Below are 15,191 nucleotides of genomic sequence, written 5' to 3'. Positions count from 1 at the left end.
TAAAAACTCCTCATTAAAAAGTTTTCATAATGTATGAGAACTTCAGGGAGTGAAAAGTGTGTCTTCATGGAGTAAAAACTCCTCATTAAAAAGTCTTCATAATGTATGAGAACTTCAGGGAGTGAAAAGTATGTCTTCATGGAGTAAAACTCCTCATTGAAAAGTCTTCATAATGTATGAGAACTTCAGGGAGTGAAAAGTGTGTCTTCATGGAGTAAAACTCCTCATTAAAAAGTCTTCATAATGTATGAGAACTTCAGGGAGTGAAAAGTGTGTCTTCATGTAGTAAAAACTCTTCATTAAAAAGTCTTCATAATGTATGAGAACTTCAGGGAGTGAAAAGTATGTCTTCATGGAGTAAAAACTTTTTATTAAAAAGTCTTCATAATGTATAAGAACTTCAGGGAGTGAAAAGTGTGTCTTCATGGAGTAAAAACTCCTCATTAAAAAGTCTTCATAATGTATGAGAACTTCAGGGAGTGAAAAGTGTGTCTTCATGGAGTAAAAACTCCTCATTAAAAAGTCTTCATAATGTATGAAAACTTCAGGGAGTGAAAAGTATGTCTTCATGGAGTAAAAACTTTTTATTAAAAAGTCTTCATAATGTATAAGAACTTCAGGGAGTGAAAAGTGTGTCTTCATGGAGTAAAAACTCCTCATTAAAAAGTCTTCATAATGTATGAGAACTTCAGGGAGTGAAAAGTATGTCTTCATGGAGTAAAACTCCTCATTGAAAAGTCTTCATAATGTATGAGAACTTCAGGGAGTGAAAAGTGTGTCTTCATGGAGTAAAAACTCCTCATTAAAAAGTCTTCATAATGTATGAGAACTTCAGGGAGTGAAAAGTATGTCTTCATGGAGTAAAAACTCCTCATTAAAAAGTCTTCATAATGTATGAGAACTTCAAAGAGTGAAAAGTGTGTCTTCATGTAGTAAAAACTCCTCATTAAAAAGTCTTCATAATGCATAAGAACTTCAGAAAGTGAAAAGTGTGTCTTCATGGAGTAAAAACTCCTCATTAAAAAGCCTTCATAATATATGAGAACTTCAGGGAGTGAAAAGTGTGTCTTCATGCAGTAAAAACTCCTCATTAAAAAGTCTTCATAATGTATGAGAACTTCAGGGAGTGAAAAGTGTGTCTTCATGCAGTAAAAACTCCTCATTAAAAAGTCTTCATAATGTATGAGAACTTCAGGGAGTGAAAAGTGTGTCGTCAAGCAGTAAAAACTCCTCATTAAAAAGTCTTCATAATGTATGAGAACTTCAGGGAGTGAAAAGTATGTCTTCATGGAGTAAAAACTCCTCATTAAAAAGTCTTCATAATGTATGAGAACTTCAGGGAGTGAAAAGTATGTCTTCATGGAGTAAAAACTCCTCATTAAAAAGTCTTCATAATGTATGAGAACTTCAGGGAGTGAAAAGTATGTCTTCATGGAGTAAAAACTTTTTATTAAAAAGTCTTCATAATGTATAAGAACTTCAGGGAGTGAAAAGTGTGTCTTCATGGAGTAAAAACTCCTCATTAAAAAGTCTTCATAATGTATGAGAACTTCAGGGAGTGAAAAGTGTGTCTTCATGGAGTAAAAACTCCTCATTAAAAAGTCTTCATAATGTATGAGAACTTCAGGGAGTGAAAAGTATGTCTTCATGGAGTAAAAACTTTTTATTAAAAAGTCTTCATAATGTATAAGAACTTCAGGGAGTGAAAAGTGTGTCTTCATGTAGTAAAAACTCCTCATTAAAAAGTCTTCATAATGTATGAGAACTTCAGGGAGTGAAAAGTATGTCTTCATGGAGTAAAACTCCTCATTGAAAAGTCTTCATAATGTATGAGAACTTCAGGGAGTGAAAAGTGTGTCTTCATGGAGTAAAAACTCCTCATTAAAAAGTCTTCATAATGTATGAGAACTTCAGGGAGTGAAAAGTATGTCTTCATGGAGTAAAAACTCCTCATTAAAAAGTCTTCATAATGTATGAGAACTTCAAAGAGTGAAAAGTGTGTCTTCATGTAGTAAAAACTCCTCATTAAAAAGTCTTCATAATGCATAAGAACTTCAGAAAGTGAAAAGTGTGTCTTCATGGAGTAAAAACTCCTCATTAAAAAGCCTTCATAATATATGAGAACTTCAGGGAGTGAAAAGTGTGTCTTCATGCAGTAAAAACTCCTCATTAAAAAGTCTTCATAATGTATGAGAACTTCAGGGAGTGAAAAGTGTGTCTTCATGGAGTAAAAACTCCTCATTAAAAAGTCTTCATAATGTATGAGAACTTCAGGGAGTGAAAAGTGTGTCGTCATGCAGTAAAAACTCCTCATTAAAAAGTCTTCATAATGTATGAGAACTTCAGGGAGTGAAAAGTATGTCTTCATGGAGTAAAAACTCCTCATTAAAAAGTCTTCATAATGTATGAGAACTTCAGGGAGTGAAAAGTGTGTCTTCATGGAGAAAAAACTCTTCATTAAAAAGTCTTCATAATTTATGAGAACTTCATGGAGTGAAAAGTGTGCCTTCATGGAGTCAAAATTCCTCATTTAAAAGTCTTCATAATGTATGAGAACTTCAGGGAGTGAAAAGTGTGTATTCATGGAGTAAAAACTCCTCATTAAAAAGTCTTCATAATGTATGAGAACTTCAGGGAGTGAAAAGTGTGTCTTCATGTAGTAAAAACTCCTCATTAAAAAGTCTTCATAATGTATGAGAACTTAAGGGAGTGAAAATTATGTCTTCATGGAGTAAAAACTTTTTATTAAAAAGTCTTCATAATGTATGAGAACTTCAGGTAGTGAAAAGTGTGTCTTCATGGAGTAAAAACTCCTCATTAAAAAGTCTTCATAATGTATGAGAACTTCAGGGAGTGAAAAGTGTGTCTTCATGTAGTAAAAACTCCTCATTAAAAAGTCTTCATAATGTATAAGAACTTCAGGGAGTGAAAATTGTGTCTTCATGGAGTATAAAGTCCTCATTAAAAAGTCTTCATAATGTATGAGAACTTCAGGAAGTGAAAAGTGTGTCTTCATGGAGTAAAAAGTCCTCATTAAAAAGTCCTCATAATGTATGAGAACTTCAAGAAGTGAAAAGTGTGTCTTCATGAAGTAAAAAGTCCTCATTAAAAAGTCTTCATAATATATATGTATCTTAAAATAATTGAAGATAGCTTAACTAACTTTGGAAGTCAAGTTAGGAGCACTGGACGAAAATTTTAAAATGAATAATATGAAAAGTTCATTTCATATTCACTCATTTAAATCAAACTAAAAATACAATTTGTTTTATAATTTATTTATTACATTTTACATACTTTTAGAAATAACCAGAAGAACTTCATGAAATAAAGGTCAAATCTCACTATGAAATATGACTACCACCTCTTATTTTGATTTCATTTTTACGGAAGTTTTACTTTTATATGAAGCTATACCTATTACAAACAAAAAAGAGCAATGAAAGCCTTCATTCAAGTTGAGTTTCCCACCCTTTAAAATTTTCCCAAAAAAAAAAGAGATTATCTAAAAACTCCCACTACTATTTATTTTTTTTTAATTTTCAACACATAATACAACATAATATAAAAATATCCAAACAAAATTAATTTTCATATGAAAAACTTTTATCATGCGATATACCGAAGCCAAAGTCAAAGCTATATATAGACATGCAGCCCTATTCTGCTGTTCCCGTGAATCTCAGATCCGATTCACACATTCGGTTCACTTTAACTCTACCTTGCCATTCTGCTATCCATCGGGTAAACTGCATTATCATCCCTCAATTTGACGTCGAGGTGAACGTCAAATTAAAAAAAAAATGGCGACGAAGTAAATTGAAAGGAAAAAAAAATTTTTTGTTTGTGTTTATTTGCATAGAAAAAATAAAAGCAGCCGATTAAATGTTAAGAAATAATTAAAAATTTATGAAAAGTGGCATTTTGCTTAATTTCAACGATGGTGAATTTATTTTTACAAACAAAAGTGACAGATCCGCAACATTTTTTATGCGGATTGCAAATGTATGGAGCAAGTTCATTCACGTGATTAGTGGAATACTGAACAACATTACCGATATTACTGACGTGAGTTTGGATTCCCCCCGATGAATAGCAGAATCGTAATTGGTGAATATTTAGCGATTTTTCCCCCCGATGGATAGCAGAATAGGGCTGATGCTCTTATCTGTATCCACTCTGCCTCTCTAATCAGATTTACTAAGTTTATTCATTCAATTAGAGTTTTCAAAACTTTCCCATAGACGCACTATATAAATAAAACCAACCCCCCATGACCAGCGACCATCTCCGGAAATCTATCCTCTGATCCTGGATGAAAATTTCTATATTTCCTATGAAAAAAAAAAACAACACACTATAAACCGTTTTATGTATTTATATTTACTCTGACCCAGTTCAACTTAAATAAAAATAAAAAATGAAATAAAAATCGATAGTCGATTAATTCAAACAAAAGTATGACAACCCAATTTATTCAGTTCAAAAACTCATTCCACAATTCCAATTTCCAATCCCTAGCCGCCAATCTTCCCTATAGTCTCTTCTAGTTATAGCTAAATTGAAGTTTCTATAAAATAGCCCAAAGGCGGCCATCATTTGAAAAATTCTACAAAAATTCGATCAAAATCATTAATCAAACCACCACATCGATAATATAAATAGAAACCAGAAGAGTATATAAAAAAATTACAAAAAATATCCTTCAGAGGATTCCAACAAAAGAAACAAAAAAAAAAAAAACAAAAAACAAAGTCAGAACAAACGCACCAACCAACTGAAATAAAGGATATAATAAATTTAAGCAACGATCCACGAGAGTGGATACTGCAGAGAGTCCTTGATAAATATTTTTAATTGAAACTTCTTCTTCTCCTTATATAACTTTTTACTTATTTACCCGTGGAAGAGAAAAAAAAAGGAGAATAAAACAAAATCAAGACTCACCGGGGTATCCATTTAGAGGAAATGCCGGAACTACACCGTCTTTGGCAGTGTACATGCCAGAAGTCTCAACAACTCCACCACCACCATTGCTGCCAGTCCAAGCGACGGCATCACTACTTCGAATCTTCATTCTATTCCTGGCCATGGCTGATTTATCGGAAAACTTTTCACGCCTTACCTTACTGCCAAGTCTCTTAATGGGATGCTTTGATGATGCTCCCACTCCTTGCTTATCCTTATCGGGTGCGGTAGTGGTGTCAGGACTTTTCTTAGATGAAGTTCTGCGTGCGGAGGCAGTTTGGCGGTCATTGTAGTTTCTCTCCAAATGGATTTTGACAGCTCCACCAGACTCTTTGTTGTTGCTACCATCCCTACCATTTGCTTTAACGTTATTGCTCAATTTCCTGGGTACATTATGATCCAAGGATTCATGGAATTTGCCACCCCTGTCAGAAGCACTGATCTTTAAACCATCATCATGAAACGACGACGACGCATCGACTCCTTTGTGTTTTGCACTAGGATAGTGCAGGGTGTTCCAGTAGAATTCATCGCCCATTCCCCCAGCCACAGTGTCGATATGATCAGGACTTGTAGTAATATTACCCTTCGATTCGATTACCGAGGAATCGCGAACAGAAGCATCTATTCTGTCGTAGTAGTCTTCACCACCACCGCCATCATCTTCATCGGCGTCGCTGCCATTGGCATCGAATCGTTGAGTGTCGGAGGAGTCATCGCCATCAGTGCTGCTGAATGGAAACTACACAGGAAGCCACCCATATACACGTGATGTTTTGCGCCAAAGGATATGCGAGCGAGCAGAATAGAATATATGAAAGAAAAGAAAAAAAATTACAAAACGGATATAGTGAGTGGGGATGTTCCTTTTTATATTGATTTCTAAACGATATAAATTTTTTTTTGGTACACGCTACATACTTTTGTATTTGGTGAGACGACGACAACGGCGGCGGCGGCGTTTTTGATGTCATCGGGCTTCTGGAGACGGAGTTTTTGTTGTTGTTGTAATTCCTTTTGCAAGGGACCATGACTTCCTGGAACCGATTTCAATGAAGCCAAAAGAAGTGCATTTTCTTTTTCACGATTAGAATTGCTGGAAAAATAAGAAAAAGAAGACAAAAAAAAATGAAAAGAAAGGAAAATGTTTCAAGGAAATCGTTCTCTCTCGAAAAGTAAAACGGGATTATAAAAGTTTGTTAGATATTTTTTTGTTTGTTAAGTGTATTATTTTGTTTCTATGTTGTTGAGGGAGAAAATAGCTTTTAGTAAACTTGATCAGATTTGGTAAAAAATTTATAAAAGAAATCAGTAGGTATATCGGTAATATTTTTTTTATTTTGTCATCACAATATACTGGGAAGTAATATCCAATTAGAATTTTGATTTCAATTTTACCTTTTGGCAAAAAAATAAAATTTGGGTTCTTAAAACATTAAATATCCACTAATTAATGATTATAATATGAACAAGTATCTATTCCATTTTGCTACAACTGCGATTTAAGCTTTTGGTACTGTAGGTACTTTGTTCTTGACGCAAGACTGGTAGCATTTTTAAGGGAAATTTTGACTTTTAAATTTAAAATCCCATACTTAAAACAACCATATTTGAAGTTGGAACAAGTTCTTTCGAGCAATTTTTTCCAAACATTATAGAAGAACGCTAAAATTTTAAAAAAGATGTTTTTTTCCTAAATGGCGGCATAACCGCATTTGAATTTTTTGTTTTAAACGGTTTCAGCTTCCAAATCAAGAATGCAATTTTATTTCTTTTATAACAGAGGATTTTTAGAAAAAAAATTAAATTATTGTTTTTGAAGTTTTCAAATTTGGTCCAAAAAAAAAAAATAAAATTGGCATGCCATAAAAAGAAAAAAAAAATCGACACATGAAGACAAAATTTTATTATGGTTTGTTGGTTGTTTTCAAGAAATGATTAAAAAAAATGATTTTTTTTAATCCAAAAATTAAGGTTACGGAAATGATTTTACAAAAACTTTCGTTGAAATCGGTTAAGTTGTTTACGGGAAACTCAGAAACAATAAAATAATATTTTCTGGAAGGTAGGTAGGTACCATTAATGGTTCAAAAAATATTTCTTCAATTTTTTTTAAATCCTAACATCGTAACAAGTAAATCCTTAGCATCGCAAGTAAAAATTCTACAGGGTGTCCCACAGTCACCACCCCAAATGAAAACCATGGATTCCTGAAGTCATTTTAAGTCGAAAAACTTATGTGGCAATTTTCTCGTTTTCGTCCCGTTTTCGAGTTATAACGGTTTTTATGATTTTTGATCTCTTGTCCTTTAACTGGCCTTATCTTTGCCCAACTACGTCTGATTTGAAATATTTTTTTTTGCAACCGATCAAGAATTTATTACAATTTTAGATTGTCTCACAACTTTTTTTTCTGTGGGCAACCGTTTCTCCGCAATTTTGCATCAAACACAATTTTCTTCGTTTTTTAAGTTGTTTTTTATACTTTCATATCATTTAAGTCAAAAAAATACGTAAATGGGTAGGGTAAAGTCGGGGGATATGGCACCCATTTTCGTTTTTCGTTATTACTTGGGAAATAAAGAAGATTTCTATTTCAAACAAAAGCAGATTTATTTTAAAACTATTTCTTAAATACAAAATAGTTACATAAGTTTAATTGAAAGATAATTTCTTGTTATTTTTTGCAAAAATAAAAACATTAAAAAAAACATGATTGAAAAAATGGAGGGTGATATGGCACCTAATCGAGGGTGATATGGCACCCTATGTCTTCTTGATATTTTTTTGTGACACTTGTTGCATGTGTTGTTGAAAGACGTACTCGAATCATGAGACCAAAAGTGACATTATGATTACTGCCTTATTCCGCACTTTTCAGCCAATCTGAAAGCTATTTGGCAAACTTTTAGGTTCTGGTCATTAGAAGCCTTTTTAATGTAGTTAAGTGTGAGGGGAATCGCAAAATGCTTAGGTCCTGCTTTTTTTGACATTCAGCAGCTCCAACGGCTGCTTTGAGCTGGGTTTTAGCCCACTTGGCCTGGTTTGCTGAAGTTTTTTGTTAATACAATAATTCTCAGTTCAAAAATAAATAGGTTGAAAAGTAGATGTGGGGGAAATGGCACCGGTGCCATATATCCCGAGGTTTTTGGGTGCCATATCCCCCATTTGACTACACTTCTGTTTTCTTCAAATGACACGAATAATCACGTTTGCTTAGTTATTGCAATGAGGAAACATAAAAATACAATCGTTACCGTTCTTTTTGTGTTAAAATGAACCCTCGGCGTAAAATACTTTTGGAACCACACGTACAACAATTTTACACAAAAAAACTTTTCGCTCAAATTGAACTCACTTTTTTGTTTGTCCATTTTTTAAATTTAAGTTAAGTTAAGTTTAAGTAATTTTTAGCACATATTATTAAAGGCTAGTTTATTAAAAAAAAAAAAAACAATTTTTTTTTTCATAAAAAAGATTGCTGAAAGTAATTAAAATAAAATAAACAAACTGAGTGAATTAAGAAAAAATAATTTTTAAATAAAAAATTAATTTAAATGAATTAAAAGTTTTTCTGAGCTTATCTATTTGTTTTTTTCTTAACCACAATAGCTCAGAAAAAGTTTTAAGTTCATTTAAATTAATTTTTTATCTAAAAATTTTTTTTTTTTTAATTCACTCAGTTTGTTTATTTTTTTTAATTACTTTCAGTAGTCTTTTTTATGGAAAAAAACTTATTTTTTAAGGAAACAAACTGGGCTTTAATAATGTGTGCAAAAAGTTAATACCCATTTACTTGTTTTTTTGACTCAAATGATATGAAAGTATAAATAACAACTTAAAAAACGAAGAAAATTGTGTTTGATGCAAAATTGCGGAGAAACGGTTGCCCACAGAAAAAAAAGTTGTGAGACAATCTAAAATTGTAATAAATTCTTGATCGGTTGCAAAAAAAAATATTTCAAATCAGACGTAGTTGGGCAAAGATAAGGCCAGTTAAAGGACAAGAGATCAAAAATCATAAAAACCGTTATAACTCGAAAATGGGACGAAAACGAGAAAATTGCCACTTAAGTTTTTCGACTTAAAATGACTTCAGGAATCCATGGTTTTCATTTGGGGCGGTGACTGCGGGACACCCTGCATACATCGTCTAACTAGCCAGATAATTTTTAAAATAAATTTTGCAATTTTTTTTTTTTTTTTTTTTGTTTTTAACCATAAAATTTAAATTTACATTTTGGTCTAGGTCTGTCTTCTGGGAGAAAATATTTAAAAGTTTATATTTTATTCGGATTTTTGTTTCATGAAAAATTTTTGGAGCACAAATTTTCCCACCGACCAAAGTGGAAAATGTTGTTTTTCTCATAAATGACTCTGACGATTTTGACTTTCTCCTAAACGACACGACCGATTTCAATGTAAATTTATGTATAAAAACGTTTTATTAATTCTAATACATTAAGAAAAAAATTCAAAAAAAAAATTTTTTGAAAACGGTCCAATTAATTTAATTGAAACTTTGTTTTTATGTGTTGATTTACTGTCCAAATTTTTTAATTTTTTAATTCTAATAGAAACAAGCACCTCATAACTTTTATAATGTTTCGACTGACCACAACTAAATGTTTCAGTTTAGCCAGAAAATCGTTTACCTATAAAAAAAAAACGTTCCACATACGCCACAGTGTCCGCTTAAGTTTATGTGCTATGAACAAATTATAAAGCAATTGGTCCAAAACTGCTAGATTTATGGTGTACGTTGTTTTTTGAAGACACGTACAGATACTCGCTGAGAGAAGCCATTTTGTGATATTTTTTATTTAAATGTTTGTACTTAAACCAACTCGTAAATATCTAACTAATCACACACTATATTGACCTTATTTTTTAAGTATTACATAGAATCAGCGCACAATACGCTTAATCTTAAATTTGGAAGTCTTTAACCTTTTAAGCGCTTAAATATATCTGATACCCACTCACTTGGCTTTTAGAAATTTGAAAATGTCAAATCTTACTTCATAGCAATATGTTAAAATTTCCTTCAACTTTTTATATTTTCTTGACATACCTACTCTTTTATTCCCAAATTTCAACCTACAACCAAACAGAAAAATACAACTTTTTCTAAAGGTTAAGCATCATGAATTTTTAAACCCAAACCACTTCACTTCATCTTCTAAAAAAAAAACCATCTCTTGAAACTTACCTGTTTGAGTTCTTTTGATTTGAAAGTGATCCTTTATGTGCACTGGTACTTGTTTTCAACGGTTTATTGACAGGCTATATAAAGAAAAATAAATACACATAGTTTGCTTCAAATTGTCCAAAAAAGGTAAAAAAAAAAAAAACAAAATCACCCTTCGTGGTTGACTCTTTTGCTGGGTTCCATCAATTTGTAAATTTTCCATCTCTGCCCCATCCATTTGATGTCCGTTTTTATACAAAAAACTCTTCAACTGTAACCGAGGATCCAGCTCTTGTCTCCCATCACCACCGCCGCTACTGCTGCTACTTCGAACAACTTTCCCACCAACATCAGTTTCAACATCGTCAATTTCATCAGCATCAAACGCTCCCTGTGGCCTAATGCAATCCTCTTGTATGCCAACGACATGTGGTTTTCCTACATTAACCCAACTCCTGGCTGTGGCTCTATATCCATCAACAGGAGCTGGCCCAGATGTGCCAACATCATTGCCAAGGGGTTGTACATGAACATGTTTCCTGGTGAAAGCTCGAAGCGTTTCCATGCGAGCCTGTTGTGCGCCTTGACGTTCAGTTTCACGAAAAAGTTCCCCATTCCGCCGGAATAACACATCACCCGAATTCGATGAAGACAAAGAGGGTCGCGTTTTGAGTCGTTTATCACGAAGTGTATTTTGGCCAGAGTTCTCTGCACTACCAAAGGCAGAAGCAGCAGCAGCAGCAGCATCATCATCGTTCAAATTGAGTTCATCATACTCATCGACATCGACATCATCATATACCATCATCATATTAACCTCATCCTGGGCCCGCAGCTGAATGTCCTTAGAAGAAAATCCCTTCGGATCGACAACGGGACTGCTGAATTGTTTGTTTGCCTCGCCACCAAAATGGGATGAATCCAATATTCCGATAGCGAGTTTTTGCCGTGATTCGATTTTCTCGGATGGCCTCGGACCGGCAGAAGCAGCAGTAGGATTATGCCCGTTTCCCATTGGAGCTATTAAAGGAAAAATGCTTGTGTTAACGAAATGGGATTTTTCAATGGCAAACAGCGCAGCGTGCACAGTATAGTAAGTTTGTGTGAATTCTGTGAAGTAGGTAATAGAAATAATCGTAAAAATTAACAATAACAGTATTTTTTTTTTGTGTTCTCTTTTTTTTTGGTTTTGGTATCCTCTGTTCGAGTTTGACTTGGGCGGAAACGACCTTACGATTGCCATTTTTTAATGCCAAGAAAATGTGGTTGTTCGAGTGTTTAGAAAATGGAAAATACACTTCCTCGATGGAAGTGATGTCTATTAAAGCATTTAGCAAAGGAAATGGCATGGAACTGTTACTCTCGTTTCTGTATAAAGATCATTGTGTCGTGCGTCGTTTTGGTTGGGGCATATTATTACTGCGGTTGAGTTCTTAGATTTATAAAATAATTGCGGTGAGTAGGGAATTTAATTTTTTTTTGTCAAATAGAATTTTCATTTTTTGGAAAACAAGAACAACAATGATTTGGTAATTAAAGTTAGTGTACTTGTGATAGCAATAATGGTTTTTTGGAGGGTAAACTAGCTTCATTTGAGTTTTGAGGATGCGATTAGAATTTTTTTTTGTTAACCTACTTATTGAATGGGTCTTAAAGTCAATTTAACAGTTGAGATACTTTTTTTTATGGAAATTCGTTTTATTAGCTAAATAATTTTGGAAATTGTTAGAAGTTTAAAGGAAATAACTGAAAGAAATAAAATGCTTGACTGTTTCGCACTTATTTGCTCTTTCACATTTAATTTCATATTTAAACTGGAAAGTGTGCTTAATGAAGCCGACATAATTTTTACCATTCCTGAGCGAGGTGTGGGTTCCTGAGTAAGACAGATTTAGCCCTATGTTATGTAGAATGAATGTACCTACATAAAATAAAGCTGAAATGAAAAAATATGTACTCGTGAAATTTTTTTCATATTTCTGTAGAGGAGCTTAAAATCATTTTTTGGGAAAAAGCGTGAGCCAAAGTCGCCATCTTGGATTTAAGGATTCAATTTTGAGAGGATGAATCGAAATGGTTTGAGTTTAAATATTCATGATGCTTAACCTTTAGAAAAAACTGTATGTTTCTGTTTGTTCGTAAATTGAAATTGGGAATAAAAGGTCAAGAAAATATACAACGTTGAAGGAAATTTTAACATAGGTATTGCAATGAAATAAGATTTGACATTTTCAAATTTCAAAAGCCAAGTTAGTCGGTAGGTTTCGCATATTTTCTGGTGGTTTAAGGGCCAGAATTACAAGTAACTCGGCCATTTTGATTTTTTGATTTTGACAAAATTGTAGAAAATTTTATTTTCTCAAACTTTTATACAGCAAATTTGTCTCTATGATCCATGTTTTATGAGTTAATTTGAAAATACTATTTTCTTACTCAGCTCAAAAGTTATATTCTCTTTGAGTTTAGGTATATTTTAAGATCAACGCAATATGGTGGTGTTTTTATATGTATCTATATTTTTGAGGGTGAAAAATCTAGCTGCGATGTTAGTGTTTTTTTTTTTTTTTAAATTTTATAAATAAAATCTTTTAACTAGTAAATGTAATGATGAAAAAAATGAGTAAATATTATAAATGATGCCTTAAAAAAAGTTTCTACAAAGTTTTTCTTTCATTTATGTCAAAAATCAAAAATGGCTGAGTTATTCTCTAGAACACTTTAATCCAAGATAGCGACTTTGACTCAATACCGATTTTCTAGACAAGAAAAGTCCTTAAGGTTTTACCATTCTATTAAAAATTTATCATTAAATTTTGTTTTGGATTTATCTGCCAGTCATTGGATTTTCTAGGCTACACTTTGTTAAAATAAAATAAGAACATAAAATCGTTTTGGAGGCAAAAAAGTACCTACGGTCTGACCTAAAATTAATTCAACACTTAGGTACTTTCTACACCGAAAAAAAAAACCAATATCAATTTAACATTTTTTAAATATCAAATTAACATTTTTTTAAATGTCAGCCAAAAATGCTCTATAAAATGTGTTTTATGATATTTAAAATGTTAAAACAATATTTTTATTATCAGGATGATATTTAAATATCACATTTTGGAAATTTTTTTTGATATTTTATTATCATTTTTTCATGTCAATTTCTCATTCCAAATTATTGAAAAATATTAAATAAAATATTCTTAATGTGTACTAATTTAAAGGCGCTTTGTGTTTTTTCGAAGTAAAATGTATGATTTACTGAGAAAATTTGATCGGCAATAAGATTTTACTTCACATAGTTTGGGAGAAAATAACAAACCAATATATCACCTATAATAGAAAAAATAATATCACCACTATTTTGTAAAGAATATTCACTTTCAGTAATGTTTTGGAAAAAGAAAGAAAATACTTAAAATAATAAAAAATAATAAAAAAGAAAAAGAAAGAAATAGGTTTCATTATAATAAACTAAAACGTAAAATCTAGTCAGCTGTCAGCATTGATATTTTAATATTGTCAAAGTGAAATTTTCACTATCCACTTAAACTTAAAAAAATGTCAAAATGATATTTTAATTGACAAAGTGAAATTTTCTATATCCACCTAAAATTAAAAAATGTCAAAATGATATGAAAAAATTTCAAAATTTGATATTTTAATTGTTGGACGACTTTTGTCACTCAAAAATGTTAATTTGATAGCTGTTATTATCAATTTTTTTTTCGGTGTAGGCCAGAACCAAGGCATAATTTATAAGCATCAAATCAAACACTTGAAAGACCATACTCAGCTTGAAAGAAAAAAAGTGGTTGAGTTTTTGTTCTCCGAAATCCTGGGTACAAACGTAAACTTCACTTTAGAATAGGTCCAAATAACTAACAATGTTCAAATAAACATATTCTAATACATGAATTTTCGAGTTTCTCGCCTATTTTCATTTTTCAATGTTTTATTACCTAGTTTCAAGTGTTAAGGGTATTCCCGCTTGACCCGGTATACCTAGTAATTTTGAGATTTGCCCCCTGTAGATATCAAAGGAGACTCCAATATGTATCAGCCAAAGGCGGATTTTGATAAATATAAGTACCTACCCTTATCACCGGTTGTGATTAACATCTTAATGTTAAAATGTAATGTAACATCGTAATGTTAAAAAACAAGATGTTAAGTGTTCTACATATTTTACATGAAAGATTTTTGTTAAATTGTGAAAAGAGGAAAAAATAATTTTGTATGTATTTAAAAATATTCCAACTTTTTTTAAAACAAAACAAAAATTGGTATGCCAGTAAAAATGAAATATTAACCGACACAAAGGAAAAGTTTATAAAGGAAAGATATTAATCGATTTTCAAAATCAATTTGGTCGTATGGAAAGTACCGTTAGTTTTTTTTTATAAAAAAAAATTCAATAGTAGGTTAATGGCTACAGATGGAGATATAGGGACAGGCAGACAGACAGACAAAGATAGACATCTAAAATTAAATTCGCTATCGTTTTAATAATATGTCTGATTTGTTATCTTGAGTTAGTTTTTTTACGAATGCTAATGTACCGACCCACAGCTGCACGCGTCTAAGGGCTTTTTCCCGCCAAACGGCTGTGTTTCAGCATTCGAAAAGAAATTATAATTTCAGACTTGAATATTAATTTTTGCTGAAGTCGATATTGATTTGTTTTTAATTTATACTTTAAGTGTTGATTTATTTTATATTATTTCAAGATAACATAGATACACGGCGAAAAAGACCACCTAAAATAAAGCGAGTTTTTTCTTTTTTTTTTTGCCAAGATGACTTCCGTCTTAAATTAAGCAGAAATCCACTTAATTTCATATGAAAATCTTCTTATTAAAAAAAAATAAAAAAAAATCATAGTTTAGATTAAAAAAAAATTAATAACTAAAAAACAAAATTTCAAATAATTTTTTTTACTTTAATTTTTTTTTCTCTCTTTTTCTTTTTTAAGATGTTTGTTATCTTTCAAACAAATGCAGCACACCAAGATATTCATTTAAATTTAATTTATTCG

The 15,191-nt window shown here is 31.8% G+C and overlaps 1 protein-coding gene across 3 annotated transcripts in view; it reads right to left on the bottom strand.

Moving 5' to 3' along the window:
* LOC129914202 (uncharacterized) overlaps positions 1–15,191 on the bottom strand; it is a 64,274-nt gene that overhangs the window by 32,174 nt on the left and 16,909 nt on the right. For all 3 annotated transcript variants that reach the window (XM_055993332.1, XM_055993333.1, XM_055993334.1), the window contains exons 3-6: positions 10,332–11,179; positions 10,181–10,254; positions 5,890–6,064; positions 4,948–5,710 (exon numbers count right to left, since the gene is read on the bottom strand). In XM_055993332.1, coding sequence (XP_055849307.1) covers positions 4,948–5,710; positions 5,890–6,064; positions 10,181–10,254; positions 10,332–11,179 — 1,860 coding nt within the window. The remainder of the gene's footprint in view (positions 1–4,947; positions 5,711–5,889; positions 6,065–10,180; positions 10,255–10,331; positions 11,180–15,191) is intronic.

Source organism: Episyrphus balteatus, chromosome 3, assembly GCF_945859705.1.
Source record: "Episyrphus balteatus chromosome 3, idEpiBalt1.1, whole genome shotgun sequence".
Classification (NCBI taxonomy): Eukaryota; Metazoa; Arthropoda; class Insecta; order Diptera; family Syrphidae; genus Episyrphus; species Episyrphus balteatus.
Note: the sequence above shows the minus strand (reverse complement) of the source record. Positions and strands in the feature narration are given on the sequence as shown.